This window comes from Solanum stenotomum, chromosome 11, assembly GCF_019186545.1.
Source record: "Solanum stenotomum isolate F172 chromosome 11, ASM1918654v1, whole genome shotgun sequence".
In the NCBI taxonomy this organism is placed as follows: Eukaryota; Viridiplantae; Streptophyta; class Magnoliopsida; order Solanales; family Solanaceae; genus Solanum; species Solanum stenotomum.
This window is the reverse complement of record NC_064292.1, coordinates 6,895,455-6,917,111: the sequence shown is the minus strand read 5'-3', so window position 1 is coordinate 6,917,111 and position 21,657 is coordinate 6,895,455. Positions and strand designations below refer to the sequence as shown.

At 35.9% G+C, this 21,657-nt stretch overlaps 2 protein-coding genes across 7 annotated transcripts in view; one reads left to right on the top strand and one right to left on the bottom strand.

The window, feature by feature from the left end:
* LOC125843603 (protein kinase dsk1-like) overlaps positions 1-3,031 on the top strand; it is an 11,835-nt gene extending 8,804 nt beyond the window's left edge. The window contains exons 3-5 of one of the 3 annotated variants that reach the window (XM_049522742.1): positions 1,914-1,961; positions 2,078-2,503; positions 2,866-3,031. In XM_049522742.1, coding sequence (XP_049378699.1) covers positions 1,914-1,961; positions 2,078-2,494 — 465 coding nt within the window. In that variant the 3' untranslated portion in view covers positions 2,495-2,503; positions 2,866-3,031. Of the gene's footprint in view, positions 1-1,913; positions 1,962-2,077; positions 2,739-2,776; positions 2,792-2,865 lie in introns of those variants that run through there. The other 2 variants (XM_049522743.1, XM_049522741.1) reach the window with 2 other exon arrangements.
* Positions 3,032-3,204: 173 nt separating this feature from the next.
* On the bottom strand, positions 3,205-14,555 carry LOC125843604 (magnesium transporter MRS2-11, chloroplastic). Of its 4 annotated transcripts, none has more exons than XR_007444051.1 (14): positions 14,039-14,554; positions 12,741-12,813; positions 12,250-12,320; positions 11,434-11,519; positions 11,262-11,352; positions 10,672-10,740; positions 10,178-10,258; positions 9,931-10,096; positions 9,782-9,827; positions 7,508-7,588; positions 6,519-6,601; positions 4,691-4,734; positions 4,467-4,563; positions 3,205-3,744 (listed from the first exon to the last, which is right to left on the bottom strand). XR_007444051.1 is itself a non-coding variant. In XM_049522744.1 (14 exons), exons 1-13 carry the CDS (start codon positions 14,393-14,395, stop codon positions 4,490-4,492), a joined length of 1,344 nt encoding a protein of 447 aa, XP_049378701.1. In that variant the 5' UTR covers positions 14,396-14,552; the 3' UTR covers positions 3,205-3,744; positions 4,467-4,489. The 4 variants fall into 4 exon arrangements, 1 of the variants encoding a protein (XP_049378701.1); XM_049522744.1 differs by having other exon boundaries at positions 4,467-4,585; positions 14,039-14,552; XR_007444053.1 differs by lacking the exon at positions 3,205-3,744 and having other exon boundaries at positions 4,469-4,563; positions 9,771-9,827; positions 14,039-14,555.
* Between the last annotated feature and the right edge of the window lie 7,102 nt (positions 14,556-21,657).

Below are 21,657 nucleotides of genomic sequence, written 5' to 3'. Positions count from 1 at the left end.
TACTTTTTCATATTTAATTTGTGTAGCACCGTGCCATCATTTCGGTGACTACTTTTTCATATATAATTTGTATAACACCGTGCCATCCTTTCGGTGACTACCTTTTTTTGCATATCTGATTTGCGTAGCATCGTGCATCTATCCGAACTACTTTTCATATTTAATTTGTGTAGTACCGTGGATTTTTCCGAACTATTTTCTCATATCTGAATTGCATAGCATCATGTGTCTTTTCAGTGACTCCTCAGATTTGATTTGCATAGTTCCATTCGTCTTTCCAGTGACTCCTCAAATCTGATTTGCGTAGGGTTGTGCCATCATTCCAACCCCACCCGTATAATTTTTCTTTTTCAGTAGGGTCGTGCCATCAGTCCGACCTTACCCATATTATTTCTCTTTTTCAATGGGATTCCATCAATTCGAACTATCCTATATAATTTCTATTTTCTAGTTAAGTCGTGACATCATTCCGACCCTACCCATATAATTTTATTTCTTAGATTGTGACCACTTTTAGCCATCAAATCTAATACTCCGGCATATGAGCATGTTCCGGCCAGTTTTTTGGTGACTTTTAATATCAACTCATCTTTGTTGCTCAGGGGGAGTTTAGTAGCCTTGTATGTCGATTATGTGAGCCACTCTATGGTTTGAAACAGTCTTTGCAAGTTCGGTTTGGAAATTTCAACACTAATTTTTAGTAATTTTATCACTTTGTGTTTATCGGCATTATGCATCAATTCAGTATTTTATGATAAGATTAAGCACATTGAGATTGACTGGCATTATGCATCAAATCCAATATTTAATGAGAAGACAAACACATTGAGATTGACTGTCAATTTTGTGAAGTCGACTGATCAACTTGCAGATATTTCACCAAGCCACTCATTGGTCCTCGTATTGATTACATATGTAACAAGCTAGGTACATGAATTGTATGCCCTAGCTTGAGGGGGAGTGTTAGAACATGAATAGGTTTATACAATCCTATTAGAATAGGAATAGGATTACACAGCCCTATTAGAATAGGAATAGGATTACACAGCCCTATTAGAATAGGAATAGGTTCATACAATCCTATTTAGAATAGGAAAAGGAATAGTATATCCTACTTGGTAAATGATTGTATTCTAGGGTCTATAAATAGGGTCTCAATGTAATAATGTAAACAACAACTCAATAATATTCTTCTCCTCTATTTCTCACAGGAAATTCATGCTCCTCCATCTTTACTTACATTTCTCTTTAACCAAAATGTTGTAAATGTCCTCAACTTTAAATAATAACTAACAGAATAACCTTTACCTTCTCTTATGCACCCACCTTGCTAATTGTCCTTTTCACTCCAACAAATATTGTTGCAGTAGATGGTGTAGAAGGATCTTTCTAGACTAAATTATTAGCTTGTTGTACAGTAAGAATTTGGGAACATGAAACCTAAAATGGAGAAATTCGGAATGCATTCGTAGTTTCAATTGGTTACTTTAGTACTCTCCTATGAATATTATGCTTCCTAGATGTCATTATTGTATATTATTGACTATCATATTTCTGAGGCATGCCTGAATAGATTGTTGGAGCTTGGAAGTACCAGCTAAGCTATTAGTCTTCTAGGATCTTTTAATTGATTATTTAGTTGAGTTTTGTGGATGGTGAAGCAGTCACTTTCTTAGTGAATCACAATATTCTTTCATCTGTTTTAGATTAATGCCAACATTTACATGTCACTCTCATGCATTGAGTCTTGTAACTGACATTCACATGATTACATGTAAGTTGGTACAAGACCAGTTCATTTTTAGTTTTTGGTAGTTTTTGTTCATTGAGATATTTTAAATAATTTTGTAGTTTAATGCCGTCAATTGCTGGTTCAGTTCAATGATATTTTCTTTGTTCCCCTTTCTGCACAGGATCACTTGGCCCTTATGATGGAGCTTCTTGGAATGATGCCACGCAAGGTGATTTTTGATTTCTGGTTAATATCTTTCTTGTTGAATGAAAAAAAGGAAAAGAAGAGTAGGAGAGCGAATCTTGTCATTCAAAAAAGCAGAAGTGATCTTAAGTTTATATGCAGATTGCCTTAGGTGGGCGTTATTCGCGAGAGCTCTTCAACCGAAGTGGAGACTTGAGACATATCAGACGATTGCGGTTCTGGCCTATGAATAAAGTGCTTAAGGAAAAGTATGAGTTCAGTGAACAAGATGCTCATGACCTGGCTGACTTCCTTGTTCCAATACTTGATTTTGTGCCTGAGAAAAGACCTACTGCAGCTCAATGTCTCAGTCATCCGTGGATCACTGGACGCCCTCGGGATCTTTCTCCTTCTAAAACTAATTCTACTTTCCAAGCAACTGAAAAAGGTGGCTCAGAGGGGAAGAGGGAGAAAGATGAGAGGGAGGCAATGGAAGCTGGAGTAGGCAACATTGTGATTGATGGAACCGCAAAGCCAGTCAAAGTTTCTCAATCCGTAAACCCAGCAAAACAGAGTTGATTGATTCAGGTTGTGGTCTTTTTTCCCCATCTTGATCTAACCATTATTTGACGCTTATGACAAGTTGGACCATGGGGTACTTCTGGTTCCCTGTATACCTTTTTCGTTTGCCTCTTCATTCTTTCGAGATAATCACTGTTGTATCGTTGTTGAAGCATTATAAGATTTTGAGTACAACCTGTATCAGTGAGTATCACAGTATTCTTTGTGGAAGTTGGATATCCTGTCCTTTCTTTTTGCCTTATTGACGATGTTTTGTATCTTTCATTGCTTGTATTGTAGAAAGTTGGCCGTGTGTTTCTGTTGATTTGTGCACATACGATGTTAGTGGGCAGATTCTCTGGTTGATCCAGCTGATGGTCTTTTTTCAGGTGAAAGCAGGGCTGTTACAATTCAAAAACAAGTGCGGTAACTACCAGCAGAATTATCTCGTTACTTATGAGTTGTTCGGCTAACTGGTTGTGCAGTAGCAAGAATTCTTCTTGCTGATTGAAATTTCCTGTTACATTCCATTGCCGCATATTTCTGTTATATAAATTGTTAGTGCCCTGCATGATCGTATTTCGGGAGAACAAGACGAGAATTACAGACCACGTATATAACATAAAGATAAAATCCAAAGGGGTTATAATATCAAATATCAATACATAAGTTGGTTATTGTTCACACTTGGCTAAGAAAGAAGATGTGATAGTTCAAATAATTATGGAAACTCTTCTCAAAGGGTACTCCTGTTCAACTTACTCACCACAAGCATATACTGTGTTTACAAAAGTACAATCAACAACAACATACACAGTGAAATCTCACGAGTGAGAAAAGAAAAGAGTGGTTTACATAACCTTGAACTAAGGTAGAGATTCTATTTCTTATAGATTCTCAGCTCAAGAAAAGCTTTTATGGACTCAATACCTTCTACGTCTTAATATCTTGGTAACTTATAGTGGGAGATAATACTACACTACACATCAAGCTGGTAAAAGAGAGTGATGGCTACTCCTAATTGGCACCCATGGTATATAACTTGAGGAAGATTTGACTGTCACCTTCTCTCTCAAATCCTACAGATCTTGAGACTGGGGACATATTCCATACCTAATTTTGTTGTTTTCGCCATTATATTGGCAGTGTCTGCGAAGCATCATATTGATGCACAATGATCCTACGTACCCAGACATATGCTAGTATCCAGCATTGTTTTGGGCACCTACTGCAGTTGAAAGCTGAATCTTGGTCAAGATTTAAATCACCTGCACATAAAACAAACAATTCCAAACTCAGGGAGGTTAAGCTACCAGCTGAGGTGAATCTAGAGTACGACATATGGGTTCAGTTGAATCCAACAACTTTTGCTCAGATATATGTAAATCAACTACATAAATATTTGACTGTGAATTCAATTATTATTGTATATTAAACTCAAGGTGACTATATGAACACATAAATTTCAAATCATGGGTTTGCCTCTGGCTGCCGACGTGTTTAACTAGGTTTGCTCAACTGGTGATATAGATGGAAGTCTTTTGACATGTAAGTAATGCCCAATGGCAGACCTACTTATCAATCACTGTTTTATCCCACATTCCTAATTCTACTAGAATATCCAGAGTTCTAGCCAATTTTAGTTCATCACCCTTTATCCATATTTCCACCTACAAGTACTTGCGAGTCCAAGAACATCATTATTTCATGTGCACTGCAAGGAGCAGAGCCAGTACTACTTCTTTGTCTCAATTTATATGACATACTTTCCTTCTTAGTTCGTTCTAAAAAAATGTCACAATTCTATAACTAGAAATACCTTACTTTAGAATTTCCTTAATTTATATCCACACAAATGGTCAATGAATTTTTGTTTTAGACCACAAATTTCAAAGGTTTTTCCTTTTTCTCTTAAACTTGTGCGAAGTCAAATAACGTCACATAAATTAGGACTGTGGGATTACTAATTACTTGAGAGGAGGCACTATACCTGATTGCGGAATCAGCAGTTGCTTACAGTATTTTCCTCGTTCTGAGATACCAGTACATGAGATAAAAGGCCAGAACAGCCCCGACAATTATTCCTGCTGTTGTAAGCCAGAATGCAAACTGCATTTAATTAGACAAATATATGATGAGAAGACAAAATTCTGGAAATATTTTCCCAAAATGAGGAGATATAGATAACGAGCTCTCGAGATCTAAGAAACATACCACATGTTCCTCTAGATAGGATCTTAAGTTCATGCCAAATATACCTGTACAAAAGCCAAAGTAGGTGTGTTATAACATGTCGTATTAGTATACATGCGTATCAATTTGCATATTTGAATATTATCCTTTTATGCAGATGAACTATTTGCAGCACTATAGAAGAAGAACACCATCTTTTGTATTTTATAATTCAATTGCAACCCATTCTCTACTTTCAGGCTCTCCAAAGATTTGTACTAAATAAGGTTCTAGATTGTCAAGATGAGACGCTAAGAAATAAGATGAATGTTGGATGTGTGGTCATACAAAATCAGATTAAAAATGACCATATTTGCCGAAAGATGCATGCATCAAGTGGTGCCAAAAGTTTTATGAGAGTTTAGAATTTCTACATCATTAATTAGGCTTTATTTGGAAGCATTTAATACAAATCCACATAAGAGAGTATGCATGAAATATTTTAAAAACTAAACATGACCAGGTATTGATAACGTTATAACCACAAAAGTAATAAATATTATACGAGCACGCATTTAGGATAAAATGAGAGAAGGTCTGATCATGTCCTACATCAACCTACAGATGCACCGATTTGTAGGTGTGAAACTAAGGTTATAGATTTTGCCTCAGGAAAAGTACAAACCATGAGTGGTATTTAACCTAAGGAAAATAGTAACCTCAGAAATAGTACAAACCATGAGTGGTATTTAACCTAAGGAAAATAGTAACCTCAGAAAAAGTACAAACCATGAGTGGTATTTAACCTCAAGAAATAGTGATGGGATAAATTTTTTTTATCTTGTTTGGTTGCCATGTTTGGGATAACTTATCCCACTATTTATATCATAGTGATGGGATAAGTTATCCCATATACATGGTGGGATAAGTTATCCCAGAATAGCTAACCCCAGGATAACTTATCTAGGATAACTTGTTTCCAACCAAACGACCCCTAAGCAGGAGTAGAAAAACTTGAAAGGGATGAGACCTGATTACTCAGATAGCAATAACTGACAACCTCGTAGGCTTATAATTTTTTTTAAGCCACCAAACAAACCTTAGGTCAAAACAATGACTGATCTGTGAGACTTGGACTACGAAGTTGAAAACCTAGCAACTTCATTTGCTACAGAAGTAGCTCATTTATGAACACCGAACTGTTCTAGTGCATGATAAAGTCCAACTATATCTTATCTGGGACCAAAAACTGTGCATTTGGGGTGTGTTCGGTACGGAGGAAAATATTTTTCCAATTTTCTCATGTTCACTCGGTCAAAATATTTGGACATCCAAAAACATTTTCCTTCCTACGGAACATACCTTAAGGTACATTCCTAGATTTCAGAAAAAAGAATCTGAAAACAATACCATTAAATTGTATAACTACATATAATTACGCATTAAAGTAAGACATCAAGGCACATGTATGATCTAAAAATAACCCTCCACCTCCATGCAGACTGAATCTAAGAAGTGTTAGAGAGCCATATATTTACAGATCCTATCAGTCGAAAAAAGTGAACTCTAAGCCAACTCAATAGTAGGGCTATATCCATTGCATCTAAACACAAGCTGAATTAGTAATCATAATTCATAGGTGAGTGGTGGACAGAAGTAGTTCTCATAAAAGTAATACATATGTACCACTTAAGCCCCGTGAATTCTACTAGCACTATGTATATCTAAGTTGGATATACATTTGTATCACAAAAAACGTCTTAGCAGACAAAACTAAGGGGAAACAACTGATTCTCATGAGGAGATATCAAAGAAGAAAATACTGGATATGTTTAACTTGTTTTTCTGTTTATATTAGTTGGATAAATACCTGCAACCAGAGCACCAACAGCAACACAAAATGTTCCAACCTGTAGAATCAACTCGAATCTGCTTACCTCAAGCCTTCGAGAACTGAAAAGGACAAGCAAAAAATTTACATTAAAATCAAGTCTGCTCACTTAAATGTTTTCATAACTAAGAATCAGTATTCCACAGAAGCCAAAACATGACCAAATCAAGCGCACATTCACCAATTGAAAAATCTGATAATCTTGTTTCAGTTGCAAGCTTTTAACTGATCTGTCAATCACCAGCGACAACCTAAGTAGATATTTCATTGATTTTTTGTATGAATTTATGTACAGAAATCTTAGAAGTTTTAGCTAAAGAACCATGCTTTTCTACAGTAGAAGCGTGTCTAAATATTGTTTATTCAAGGGACAACACAACTTATCACACCAAAACTTAGAGAAAAAGGTTATCAAACGTACAGCATGGAGTTTACGGTTACATGCTTTCATCTACTTATCTCTTACTCTGTTCTTTAAATATTTTTTCATTCTTTTGTGGGATTATCAGTTTCTCACACAGTTACTCTTCTTATCAAGACAAAGTACACGTTCACCATTGAAATTTCAGTACAATTTCTCATTTGTGAAGTCATTTATAGAAGTTTTTAATGCTCTATTATTTCATTTGGTTGATTTCTCATTCTCACAACTGAACAAATGGCTCACTGATCAAGAACACTAGCAGAATCTGTTAGCAGTCCCCATCAATACTTCTGTCTGACACTAAATTTATCTGCAGAATGAAACCAGCTTATAACGTGTCTTCCAATATGTTTCTAAAAGCATGAGAACTGTTTCAGGAAGTTCAGGGGATGAAATTAAATAGAAGAGTTCTTCAAATGAACGAGAGCAACTTTGACCAATTTTCCCTACATATGCACTGTTATCGCTTTTCAACTTTACATCACCCAGTTCACCAACACAAGGATAAAGAGCTAAGAAGAAAAGTAATAAGACATGTACAAACCTCAAGTTTACAGCAATTGAGTCTTCCATTTCTTTTGCAGAATCAAGGAGCCTTTCAGCTTGACCATGGCAAGATTCACATCTGCAGTTGGATGAACAAATGGAAACCTGTTTCAGTAACTTACCAGACTTATTTGGTACAGATAAATCAGGAAAGGATGGCTCAAGATTTTCTGTATGATCATAGAAAATTGCTTTATAATGGACCAAAAATTTGATTATTTACTTTTAAATTTTTGATTGTTTGAACCACTATGCTCTAACTGTCATATAATTTGCCATGAATATAAAATTCAAAATATAGGAAGTGTGAATGGTATGTATAAGAAAAAAGTGGATTGCTTAAAGATTACCTTCAATGCACTTCAAGGATATCTTATGCAGGAATTTCTCTCCAGATTCTATCTATCACTATTCACTGTCGTCTCTTGTACTGCGGTTATCATACTATTTTGTTGTAGTTACTGTTCTTTTTTCAGTGCTTTCCTATGATTTCTTCACTTTCGTTATTTCTGTTTTTGATCTTCTTTGATATGCTTTTCCTTGAGGCGAGGGTCTATAGGAAACAATCTCTCTACCTCCCAAGATAGGGGTAAGGTTTGCGTACACTCTACCCTCCTCAAACCCTATTTGTGAATTGTGAGACTATACTGGATATGTTGGTGGTGTATTCTATTATAAGAATATAATCATAACTCCTACTCAGTTATACACTTGCATAATCAACCAAGTCACAGAGTTGACTACTTTGTGTCCAATAAGGACCAACTTATCTTATTTTCCAACTTCAGTTTCCCTTTTCTTTTTTACATTTGTAGATATTTATCTTTTGGTCTGTCCTAGTTTATGGAGTTTAAGTAAGTTGATTTTGACATATTTATTGTGAAAAATATAGAAAAAGAATATTATTGAATTGTTGTTTCTACATTATTACAGATAGGCCCTATTTATAGACACTATAATAGACACATTTTCCAACTAGGACACTACAATACATTCCTTTTCTAAGTAGGACACTGTATACTATTCCTATTACTATTCTAAGTAGGAGTATATACCTATTTATTTTATTTTTTATTTTTGATGACAAAGGAAACCCGCTGCCGCTACCTTTTTGGGTGCGCACAGGGGAAAACCCCTGCTCCTATACAATAGCTCGCAAACTACATAGGAGAGGTAACCCGCACTAGGCAAGCCCGGTGCGACGAGCTCGACCCAGAAGGCAAACCCCTTGCTTTCGCTGGCAAGGGGTTTCGAACTTGAGACCTCCAACATGGAAGTCCCAAGCCCAAACCACTGGGCCACCCCGAAGGGTCAGGATTGTATATACCTATTACTATTCTAACATTTATAATATTATGATAGGGAAGAAAATATTAGTGCAGTGGTTAAAAAGTTAGTTATGCACTCAAGAGAGCAAGGGTTTTAGAATAATTAGAAGTAAGGCAAAAGATATGAACTTTAGGTTTAGCTCCCATAGGAAAAATGAGTTGAAGTGGAACTAACGGGATTGTAGTGCCTAAATGCAAACAATCAAGATACCTAGGTTCAGTGTGCAGGACAAAAGCATAATAGGTAAAGCTGTAACACATGATTAAACTAGAATGATCAAACTGAAGGTGCCACGATATTGGCATATGCAATTATAAGATGCCTACCAAAGTAAAAGTGAGTTCTATAAAACAATATGAGACTAACAAAGTTATATGGAGTTGAGTGGCAAGTCAGTAAAGCCCAACATATCAACAAGATGAGGTTATATAGAAGAGGATGTCAGGATGGGTACAAGATTATAAGTGATCACCTTCGAGGAGAAGTGAAGGAGAGTCATTAAGTTGTTTCCATGAGTTTGAGCTGTGGAAACAGCCTCTTCTAGAAATGTAATGTAAGACTGCATACAATAGACCTTTAAGGGTCCGGCCTTACCCGGACCCTGCAAGGAGTGGGAGCGTAGTGCACCGGGCTGCCCTTTACATTCGATGAAAAGTACAAGTAGTAAACACGGAGGATAAATTGGGAGGTTGCCAAGGATGATTTGTCCATGTCCTACATAGACCTTCAAATACACCAGTTTGTAGGGTGTGAAAATGTGACATATAGACCTAAAATCACAGGGAGAGACGTTGACCTAAAAGACCTACACCCTCACGACTGATGGAAACTATAGCAAAGAATAAGACATCCAACCAGTGCATGTCGCTTGATTATGTTATTGCAGAAATTAATGAGGTACACTATCTACACTAACAGGGTTGAAATAGCACCAATAGACAACCTCTGAAGATAATTTTCCAAAAGCATTTCAATTTCTTCTTCTTCTTCTGCCAAATAGAAAGACAAATAAGCAAGGGTAAGAAGCATAACTGATCTGGTATCTGTTGTATGCCATATGCAAGAGTGAGTATGGGAATATTATAAGCACACCTTCAGCAATCTCCTTATCTAGGGGCACGGAGCACTCTATCTCATCGTTTTCTTTCTTAAGTACACAATTTCTCCCGATTATACAGATGTGACGTATTTCATGAGTATCCTCTAGAATATCAAGTAGCATTTGCTTAAGAGCCCCTGCCCTGGAACCCAATTCCACCTGTCACAAGCAAGAGAAGGGAAGTCGTAATAGAATGTACCAAAATTAGTATTATAAGGTACAACTGAATGGTAATTGTACCAGTTTCTGTTTACTGATACGAAGTTCCTCCAATATGTCTGCAGTTAATCGGTTAGGCAAAACCTCAAGTAGTGCTTGGACCTGCACCAAGCGAGGCAGTGTATTTCTAAATTAAAAGTAACCATACCAAGTAAGGTGGAAAGAGAGATACTTAATTCTAAGGGACCACTCTAGCAAGTAGGCCAACATGTTACATTGAGAGAGAATTAGAGCTGTTTCGCATATAACAAGTTCGGGACTATCCTCTAAAATGTTTTTTTTAAAAATACTTTAGTTAGAACAAAAGTAATGGATAGAAAATTTGAAGGGAAGTGATAAAATTCCTTGCATGTTCATCCCCTTTCACCAAGATAACATTGTTTACTGGGAGAACGCACTTAGGTTCGAACAAATAGTCAATCAGTGGAAGAAGGAATAGGCGGGAAAGGGAACAATTCATATAAAGAAGAAGAAAAACAAACATTACTTATGTACTCACTATGTTCCATACTCACACGTGGTTCTAAATCCCACAGCCTATGTTCCAATCTTTGTATCCGTGAATGCAGTGCTGCTTCAACCACCTGAAATTTTCAGAAAAGAAGTCCTTTTACAAACTTCAACCATAAATTACTGTTGACCCTCCAGCTCCATTCAGAATTTCCTTCTGTGTTGTGATTCTTGTTTCTAATCAGTTACATAACATGAATAGGCGTTCATTTTAGATACCTATATTAGTAAGCCTACACTAGCACTAAGTCTAAAATGATGAGCCTCTTGACATGCCCAATAACCAAATTAAAGCCATCATGCTTTAAGTCATTCAAATTTGATATCAAGAATCACATCAAGTTCATTCTACATCAGCAAGTGAAGAACATAAACCTACTTTTCCATTTGATTTAATGGATCAGGCCTAACATGGATAACATTACAAAATTGATGCATATTAACAATTTTTGTCTGCAATTTCCTAGGGATCATTGTGTTGGCATTTTAACTGAAGTAGTGGCCTTCAAAGCAAAGTAACAAAACTACAGATCAAATTGCGGGGATAATTTACAATTCTTTTCTATATGTAAAGCTGCTGATTGAACTGACTAACCTCCAATACAAATGGCATAGATGGCCCTCCATTTGTGCTTGTAGGATTTAGCCGTGGTAACAATGAATCGATGAAAGCCTTTCCTCCTAGACTATAAGCAGACCATTTATAGTGTTAAGTTCACTGCTAGATCTGACCAAAAATGATTAGAATATCTAGTATGAAATATTACCGATTATAATTAAATATAAGGACTCGTTCTTGCATTACTATGGCCCGTAAAGAACCTAGATTCAATAGAATTGCATGCTCACGGACCTGAAAGAAGATTTGTAAATGAAGTCCATCAAAAACAGCTACTGGAGGAGTCAAATGCTTAAGTTGAGCAAGCAGTTGATCTAAAACTTTTAATCACAAATCATGATAGAGAATATCTTAAATTAAAAGCTAAGGTAGAACTGCACAACTTGGCTAATCTTCAACAGTATCTCTATGAAATCTGAGTAACAAACAGTTATTTCTACCTCAGCAGTCATGGTAATAAGCAATAAAAACTTCCAACTATGTTGTTTTTAGATTTGTAAAGAAGTCAATAAAAGAGAAAAAAAGACAAGGATAAGGAAGAGATGTTCTTCAGTAGCAAAATGAACAAGGATGAATCAGCAAAAAGAAAAAGAATTTCTTTTCTATCAGTGCCTTCCAAAGATGAGCCTTGCCTGCATGAGCCAACAGCCATCAATTTGCCTAAATATGAGTTCATTAAGTGACATTCTTGCCATGTAGTGTATGCCAAATTTCACCAAGAGAAATTACAAACAAAGCATGGGGGTAGTTAATGAGCTTGTTTTATGAATTAGGAAATACCAAGATTTAGTCTAAAATAACATTCATAAGTTGCATGTAGCAGAGTTCTTATACTGAAAATAGATGGTTGATTTAAGATCGTTGCTTCAACCATGTTTAGAAGGTTATCTCAATATAAGTCATAGCAAGTAAATAAAAGTGATATTTTTATGGAAAAATTCATAGTTGATAGCAATTGAAATACCAATAAAGCAGGCATTGAATTTGTCAACCACAATGACGGATCAACACTCCTGATATCTCGAGGACGTAAACCTGTTTTCAGCATATTAGGGAAACCAGTAAGTGACATGAGAAGAAGTCCTTTAATATAGGCATTTCAGATCAGTCAACTGGGTTATAGTAACTTCAAAAATTAAATTTAGAAGGATTCCTAGTATGATCGAGGTTAAACATAGAAGTAAATGCTTTTGAGTATTAATTCTTTGCGATAATAGTAGGATGAAAACTAACTAGAGACTTTTATCAGATAATTTTTTAGAGAACACAAAATGCACCGGGTAATTGGCATCAGTAAACATTAGAGATGAATGTTTTCACACAATTATTGATAGATGGAGTTACTCTCAAGTACAGAACTTTTTTGTGAGTTCATGGTCAGTTACATCATATAATCTCAACTTTATAGGTAATAGAGGGAACACATTTTGAGATAAAAGAAGAGAAAAGACTCACCACTGGACTTCAGCAAGTGCCTTCTGTTTATTTTCCTTTTTGCTACCGTCCCACACGTCTTCACCTCCACTACCTTAAGAAAAAAACTGAAGTATTATCAATAACTTCTCCATCTTAATTCACTTTGAGGGAGGATGGGAATTTTCCAAATGTTGATACAAATTAACCATCAAAGTGATTGACCAGCTCAACATTTATGATCATCTATTGTGAAGAGATGCATCACATATTAATTGTGAGATAAATTAACCATCAAAGTAATTGACCAGCTCAACATTTATGATCGTCTATTGTGAAGAGATGCATCACATATTAATTGTGAGCTAACCATCAAGAAGTTCTCCCAGAATTTAATAATGTTTTTTTCTTGTTATGAAGAGAGTATAAAATACTTGTAATTACAAGGAGAAAACAATGTCCGGATCTTTCTGGTGTGCTATCTAACGTAATCAGGAAGTTGAAATTAAGAGGGAGGAGTCTCTCTGTGCAATAACAGATGTAGCTTCATCAATATCTTTAAATTCAATACTTTGATCGACTTTTGACAGTCTGGAAACCTAATTTTTTTCTTCATTAAGAATATTAAATCGCAATGTGATAAGTTGCATTCTACTTCTCTCCTTTCATCTTTCACTGACATAGTTTTAACTACTGTAAAGACACCCAAAGTTGACCAGAAGTCTCTTCTGCCTATTGATTTTCTATATTAGTCCTATAAGATTCATTTTATATTGCAGATTAAATATAATACATCACAACCATAAGCAAATATCAATGCCTATTTAAGAAGCTGAAAGATTTCAAAACATTTTCCTTTAAGGAAATCCATCATTCCTGATTTCCCTTGTTTTACCTACATAATCATATCGCGAACTCCTCCAAAGGAACTAGTTACAATTCCATATGTTTATGCTTCACCATTTCTCACAGTGCAGATTTAACATTATTGTGGCCACCAGAATAACTTATCTAAACTAAAAATGATGCATCAAGTAGATTTGACGAGTATAAGTTTTCCAGTAGCTTTTGCTCAAATCATGTATATATGTTTTAATGTTGACTAAATATCTACAAATATTTGAACGTGAACTAGTTATTCTTGTATATTAACTTGAAGTTATTGTTGGAATTCATGAACTTCAAACTCTGAATCTGGCTCTGCAGTACAACTAATCAGTCAATCAACTCAATTTTTGTATATTATACTAAGTTTCAAGCTATAAGCAAAATTTAGACTAGAAAATAATTCACAACGAAAATTGTGTAAACTGATTAAAGGATTAATAAAGTTAAAGCACCTCATAAACAGGTTCACGGATTCCAAGGGGCAATGAATCGCCACCGGAGGCAGAAGCACTCCTCTGCGAACTAACAGAGTCTCCATGAGTTACAACCTTATCATCATCTCCCCGAACCTCATCGCCGTCATCATTATAATCATCGCCGCCGTCCTTCACCAACGCTTCCAGCTCAGGCGATTTCGCAAAACACTCAACTACTCTCACCTTCCGAGCTCTCAGAGAAGTCGCGTGATTCTTACGCGAGAACGGAAACTCCATCCGCGACCGGAAAATCGCGTATCCTCCTGTAATCAAAACTCGAAACTCCGGCGATCGAACCGGTAACTGAAGTAAATACGGAGCATTTGCCGCCATTGCAGAGAAAGCTGCCGGAGATCACGATAAAATTGAGAGATCTCGAGAATCTTTTAGATATTTGCCCAATTCATATGGATAATGTGGGGGCGATAATGGTGTTTACATAGGTGTATGTGACTGTGTATGAAAAAGAGGATGAAGCTGGTGGTTGTTATTTGAAGAAGAAAACATGTGAATGGTTTGGTTGTAGGAGGGAAAATGAAAGAAGAAGAGAAATATTTTATGGTGAAGATTGATGCCACCTCACCCTATAATATCCAACGACTTTAACATGACTCATTTTTTTTTTAAAATGCAACATACCTGGTGTAATCCATAAGTAGTATCCGGGGAGAATCAGGGGCGGAGCCAATATTAAGGGTCGAACTTTTTTCGACGGAAAATTATATTATTTATATATGATTAAATAATATTTTATGTATATATAGTAGATGTCGAATCTCCTTCGGCTACTTCGCGTGTCTATTTCTATAGATTTTGAACACCCATATTAAAAATTCCGACTCCGCCATTGAAAAGAAATGAGAATGATGTGTAAATAGTCTTACCCTCTATCTTGTAGTGATAAAATTTGTTTCGATCCACGTTCCACTTGAGTAAGAAAGTATCGACAAACAAGTGTTTAAGCAAATACAATAACAAATAAGGTATGCTGAAAACGATGGAGAAGAAAATCCTATCAATAATAAATAATAGGATACTTAAAGCAAAGAAAATAATAGATAATGCCTAAGTCAAAGAAACAAGATAGTCAAAGGAACTACACAAACACTCGACTATTTACTCACATTCAATCCTAATTCTCAAGTCTCAATAATATTCATATCTTCCTATTTAGGGTCTTGTATTTCATTTGAATTAATTAGTCAACTAAAAACATACATTAATTAATTATAGTAGGAGAAGTATGTATGGAAACAAAATTAATTAATCATAGTACGAGAAGTATATATGAAAACAAAATTAATTAATTATAGTAGAACTGTAGAAGTATATATGGAAATAAAAAAGTTTGTGTAAAACATATATCCTGATATAACTCAGTGGTGATGGCTGACTATGTAGGTGGTTGGCAGTGTAGAGTGGTGATGACATAACTAATGATGGAGATCGACAGGTGCTGGAGGCAAAGGCGGTGTGAAGTTCAGTAATTGAACAAACAAAACTTAGATAACAATGAAGAAGAAGAAGAATTTCATTAACTTGAACTAAAAACAGTAACTGAATGAATACATTGCTATATGAAAGATACTACTAATCTCTATGAACTAACTCCTATATATACAAGATAATCAGCTCACTAACTGTCTAACAACCTTCTAACTAGCTTAATTATGAGCTAATCATCAATTGACAGTTGTACACTTTATTAATTGCTCAACATTCTCCCTCAAGCTAGATATATGAAAAACAATTTTCATTCCTTGCTTGGCAAGTAGATATGTATGTTGTACACAAGTAAGTCCTTTTGTAAGTAGGTCTGCAGGTTGCTCTGTTGTATTCAGGTATGTTGGTTGAACCAATTCTTGTTAAACCTTTTCCCTGATGAAGTGACAATCAGTGTCTATGTGCTTGGTTCGTTCATGAAACACTGAATTAGCTGCTATCTGTATAGCTGATTTACTATCACTATGTATAGGAACAGGTAAATCAACTTGTATTCCCAGCTCCTTGAAAATTCCTACCAACCACACTATTTTTGCAACTGTTGAGGCTAAGCTCCTGTATCCAGCCTCTGTTGAACTCCTTGAGATAGTGTCTTACTTCTTAGATTTCCAGGTGTAAGTGAACTCCCATATGTAACCATGTAGCCTGTTATGGACTTCCTATTGTTTGGACATGATGCCAGTCTGCATCACAATAAGCCATCAACTGATTACCAACATTAGTTGTCATGAATATCCCTAGACCTGGTGACTGTTTTACATACCTAACCACTCTCATTGTTGCCTCCATGTGTGATGTCTAAGAACTGTGCATAAATTGGCTCAAAAGTTGCACTGCATATGCAATGTTTGGCCTTGTTATAGTCAGATAAAACAGACTTCCTATCAACTTTTGATATACACATGGATCCTTCAACAATTTGTCATGATCATCAGTGGGTGAAAAATGCAGATCAAACTCTGTAGTTGTGAGCTTCTTGTTCAACTTATTAGGAGCTCCAATAGGTTTTGAACTTGACAACCCCATGTCTGAAATTAGTTCAAGGTAATATTTCCTCTGATGCATAAGAATTCCAGTACTGTTCCTTGCAAATTCAATGCCCAAAAAATACCTCAATTCACCTAGATCTTTTATCTTGAAATTATCCTTGAGGTTTCCTTTTGTCTCTATAAGCATATTGTGATCATTTCCTGTAATTAACAAATCATCAACATAGACTAGTACCACCACCATATCTGTTCCTTGATGCTTTGTGAATACAGAGTAGTCATAATGGCTTTGTTTGAATCCTGAGTGGACTAAGGTTGTAGTTAACTTGATGTTCCATTGTCTGCGGGCCTGTTTAAGTCCATAAAGTGATTTGGTGAGCTTGCATACTGACCCCTTCTCACTTTGATGGACAAAACCCAAAGGCAAGTTCATATAAACTTCTTCATTAATTCACCTTGTAGGAAAGCATTGAAAACATCCATTTGATAGATTTGCCACTGATGTGAAGCAGCCAAAGCTATGACAACCCTCACAGTTACCATTTTTACAATTGAGGAGAAGGTTTCCTGATAGTCCAAGCCTTCATTTTGGTTATACCCCTTGGCTACCAACTTTGCCTTGAATTTTTCCACTTCCCCATCAGCCTTATACTTGATCTTATATACCCATTTGCATCCTATTGCCCTCTTGTCCTTGGGCCGCTCAGTAATCACCCATGTATGGTTGTCTTCCAAAGCTTGAATTTCTTGTTTCATAGCCTCAATCCATCTAGGATAATGTACAACTTCATGATAGGATGTAAGTTCCCTCTCTTGTGAAAACTTAGTTACAAATCTTCTGTATAATGGTGTAATACTGCAATAGTCCACTACATCTGCAATAGGATAAAGACATTGCCCTACAACTCTATTTTTTGGCAAAACATAGTCTGTATGCCAGAGAGGTGGCTTAGCTTGTCTGTTTGATCTCCTAACATTAACTATACTAGGTGTGGATGAAGAGTCTGATGATGATGTTGAACCTGATGATGCTTGATCCTGAGAAGCTGTGATTGTGTTGACATGAGCAGAAATTACAGTAGCAGGATTTTGATGATGTACAGACTGAGAGTCATTTTTCGCATTCCTGATAACAACAGAGGGTGTAAGCTCATAGTCCTCCATAGGTGAATAGGATAATGTAATCTCTGGATCAATGTTTTGATCAAGGTCAGTGGTTTGAAAATAAAACTTTTACTCATGAAAAATCACATCCCTGCTAACAAATAACCTCTTGGATTCAATGTCCAATATTTTATACCCCTTCTGACTGGCAGCATATCCTAGCATAACAACTTTCTTTGCTTTAGATTCAAACTTACCACCTTCATGCAGGTTTGTAGCAAAACCAAGACAACATATCACTCTTAAATGTGATAATGAAGGCTGCTTGTTATACATCACTTCAAATGGTGATTTATTTTCCAGAACAGACAAAGGAATTCTATTAATTATATAGGTAGCAACCTCTACGCAGTCTCCCCAGAACCTATGTGGCAAGTGACCTTGGAACTTGATGGCCCTTGCTGTTTCTAATAAATGTCTGTCTTTCTTTTCTGCAACTCCATTTTGCTGTGGAGTGTGTGGACAAGATCTCTGATGTATAATACCATGGGACACAAACAATTCACAACAATTAGTATTTAAAAACTCTCCTCCATTATCAGATCTAAAAACCTTAACATTTTTACCAAACTGATTATTTATCATTACTAAGAATTGTTTCAGAACAACAACTACATCAGACTTTAAACCTATCAAGAAAGTCCATGTCCATCTAGATTTATCATCAACTAGGGTGAGAAAATGCTTCATTCCATTGTGAGTGGCTACCTTATAAGGACCCCATATATCCATGTGAACCAAGTCAAAAATAGCATTTACAGTTGAACTACTATTTTGAAAAGTAAGTCTGGTTTGGCTAGCCTGAGGACATACTACACAATGATCAATAGTAAAACTACTACTATTGTGTAATTATTTGATCTTCTAAGTACTCCCATAGGAACATGTTCCAGTCTCTTCTGCATTACAAAGTGCAGGATCTCCAACTTCCTTTTTTACTGCAGACATTGTGTGAACCTGATCCCTTTGGGGTCTTGTACTCCAGTGCATTACATACAACCCTTCTTCTACTTTACCAATCCCCTTAACCTTCCCAGATGAGAGGTCCTGAAAAATACAATGTATAGGAAAAAAAGAAACACAACAGTTTAATTCTTTCGACAGTTTGTTCACAGATAAAAGGTTAAACCTGAAGGCTGGTATACACAGTACATCACTAATCATTTCAGTTTCATTCAATTTCAAGCTTCAAATATGTGAAACTGTTGCTGCATCTCCTGTAGGGAGCTGCACTATCTCTTTACTTCCTATCATGTGTGCTTATCATGCAAATACGCATGATTATGTATCATGTGATTTGAAGCTCCAGTATCTACAATCCATTTCACACTGGGATTAGGATTACCTGCTAGATTTGCACTGCTTTGAGAATCTGAGATTTTCTTATGTCCTTGCAATATACCAAGCATTTGTTGAATTTGTTTTGGCGATGCCTTGTGCAACATCTGCAACCATTGTTCATGTGCATCTGCCTATCCTGATCCCTTCCTATCCACTTGAACCTGCACATTATGTAGCCTTGAATGCATTGCACTTCCTCCTGAAACTGCATAGTCTTGAGCCTCTTGCAACTGTGCTCCTCCTCTACCAATAACATTAACCTTCTTCTTTCCTTTAAAATTGTCAGGATATCTAATCAGCAGATAACAGTTATCCTTCACATGTCCTGTTGAATGTCAATTGTCATACTTCTTCAATTTGTTGCAATCAACCCTATTATGACCTTTCATGTTACAGAAATCACAGTAAAGTGAATGATAATCCTTCTTGGGTTCTGAGAATTCTGAGACTGCCTATAGTTGAATTGTTGATTAAATCCAGTAGTATACATTGCCAAAGACTCCATCCCTTTATTGACATTGCCTGCAATTCCTTTTTTACTCTCATCCTGGATTACTAAGGCATATGTTTGGTTGACATTTGGTAAATTGTGCATCATGAGGATCTGACCTCGAGCTTGAGAATAACTGTCATTCAAGCCCATTAGGAATTGAAGTAGACGTTGATACTGCAGCTGCTCAACATATTCCTTAGCCTTGTGACAGTCACAGCTAGGTGGAAGCAAGAATGAATCATATTCATCCCATAGGTTCTTCAATTTCGTATAATAGACAAAAACACTAATTACTCCATGTGTAAGAGTAAATATATTTCTCTGTAGTTGATAGAGTCGCGATCCATTGATCTTATCAAATCGTTCCTTGAGATCAAGCCATACCTGATGAGCACTAGGCGAATACAGAAATCCACTAAGTAGTTCTTTGCTGACATTGTATGTAAGCCAGATATGACAATGACGTTGTAGCAATCCTAAATCTTCCTCAAATTTCCTTCAAAATCAGTGCGCAAAACATATCCATCAATAAATCCTACTTTGTTTCGTCCAAGCAGAGCAATCTCCATAGCTCGACTCCATAGTGTGTAGTTTTCCATCCCTGTCAATTGGATTCCTACAGATAAGGCTTTTGGTACATCCGAAGAGCTCAAGTATAAATGATGATTATGATCAATCATCATCGAGCTACCATGGGTAATCTCTCCATGTGCTTTGTCATTTGATCCTCCTGATGTATTATCCTCGATCGCCATGGATTAGATCCAAAAATCCTCGCAAAGAAGAAGAACGAAACAGAATTGAAAAACGAAATTGAAATCGAAACGAGATCCCTAGATGTGTCCTCTTTGCTTTGATACCATGTGAAGTTCAGTAATTGAACAAACAAAACTCAGATAACAATGAAGAAGAATTCCATTAACTTGAACTGAAAACAATAACTGAATGAATACATTTCTATATGAAAGACAATACTAATCTCTATGAACTAACTCTTATATATACAAGATAATCAACTTACTAACTGTCTGACAACTTTCTAACTAACTTAATTATGAGCTAATCATCAATTGACAGTTGTACACTTTATTAATTGCTCAACAAGCGGAACCATGATTAAGAGTTTAGAATTTTAAATTTGAGGACAGAAGAGAAAAATATTTTCAAACCCAGAACACTAACGTGGAAAGCATTTCTATGGTCCCTTTCTTACCATTGAATCATCAATCAATTTTGTTAAGGGATTCACAAGTTAATATACATATATATTTATTTAATTTTCTAATACAAATACAAGATCTACGAAAAAGTTACTAAGTTCGTTCAAACATACGAATCCTCGCTTAACTCCGCCTATAGCTAGAGGGGATTGATTGTGATGGCCAACGATGCTATTGACAATTTGTGTCGATAAGATTGGTAATAATGATTGGTGGCGCTAATGATTGTTGTTGGCTAGTGGTGGAGGTGGATGATGAATGTAGTAGTTGATCAAGATGGTGGAGGGGGCACTTGTTAATGGTGTTTATATAATGAAGGTGGTTGGTGGCATAAATTGATAATCGTTGAGCTAAAAGCTAGTGGTGGTAATTAGTTGTGTGAGTTAATAGAGAGAAACAAGTCCAAGTCATTCAAAAATAACTTTTTTTTGGATGTTTGTGAATAAAGTGTCACGTTGATAGTTTAAAAGAAAAATAAGTTATTTATAAGGTGTTGATATATGTGATATATGTGAGGTCTTTTATGAAAAAGATATGAATTTGACTTAAAGTGTATACTATCAGTTGGATCAATCACAGTCATGGGTCCGCCCTTCTACCCTTCTCCATTTAAATATCGGGCTTCACTTTACGTGGTGGAGGATTTGAACCTGCGACCTAAGCCACAAATCCTCCATATTTTGTCACTCGAACTAAGCCTTAGGAGCTACTAACATGTTATATTAAAAAAGGGAAAATTGTATGAAATAGCAAACAATTAATTCAAATTAAATGTTATAGCCATAGTTTATTTTAATTGTAATTCACAGCAAACATCCCTTTTTTTGCCATCTAATTCAATATACAATTAGCCATTTTCGGTATACAATTAACCATTTTATACAT

Coding starts and splice junctions, on each gene's coding strand:
- LOC125843604 (XM_049522744.1), bottom strand. CDS start 14,395: ATGGCGGCAAATGCTCCGTATTTACTTCAGTTACCGGTTCGATCGCCG. Junction 11,353..11,433: donor CTTATATTTAATTATAATCG/GTAATATTTCAT, acceptor GTCTGCTTATAG/TCTAGGAGGAAAGGCTTTCA. Junction 4,735..6,518: donor TGTTGGTGCTCTGGTTGCAG/GTATTTATCCAA, acceptor GCTTTTGTACAG/GTATATTTGGCATGAACTTA.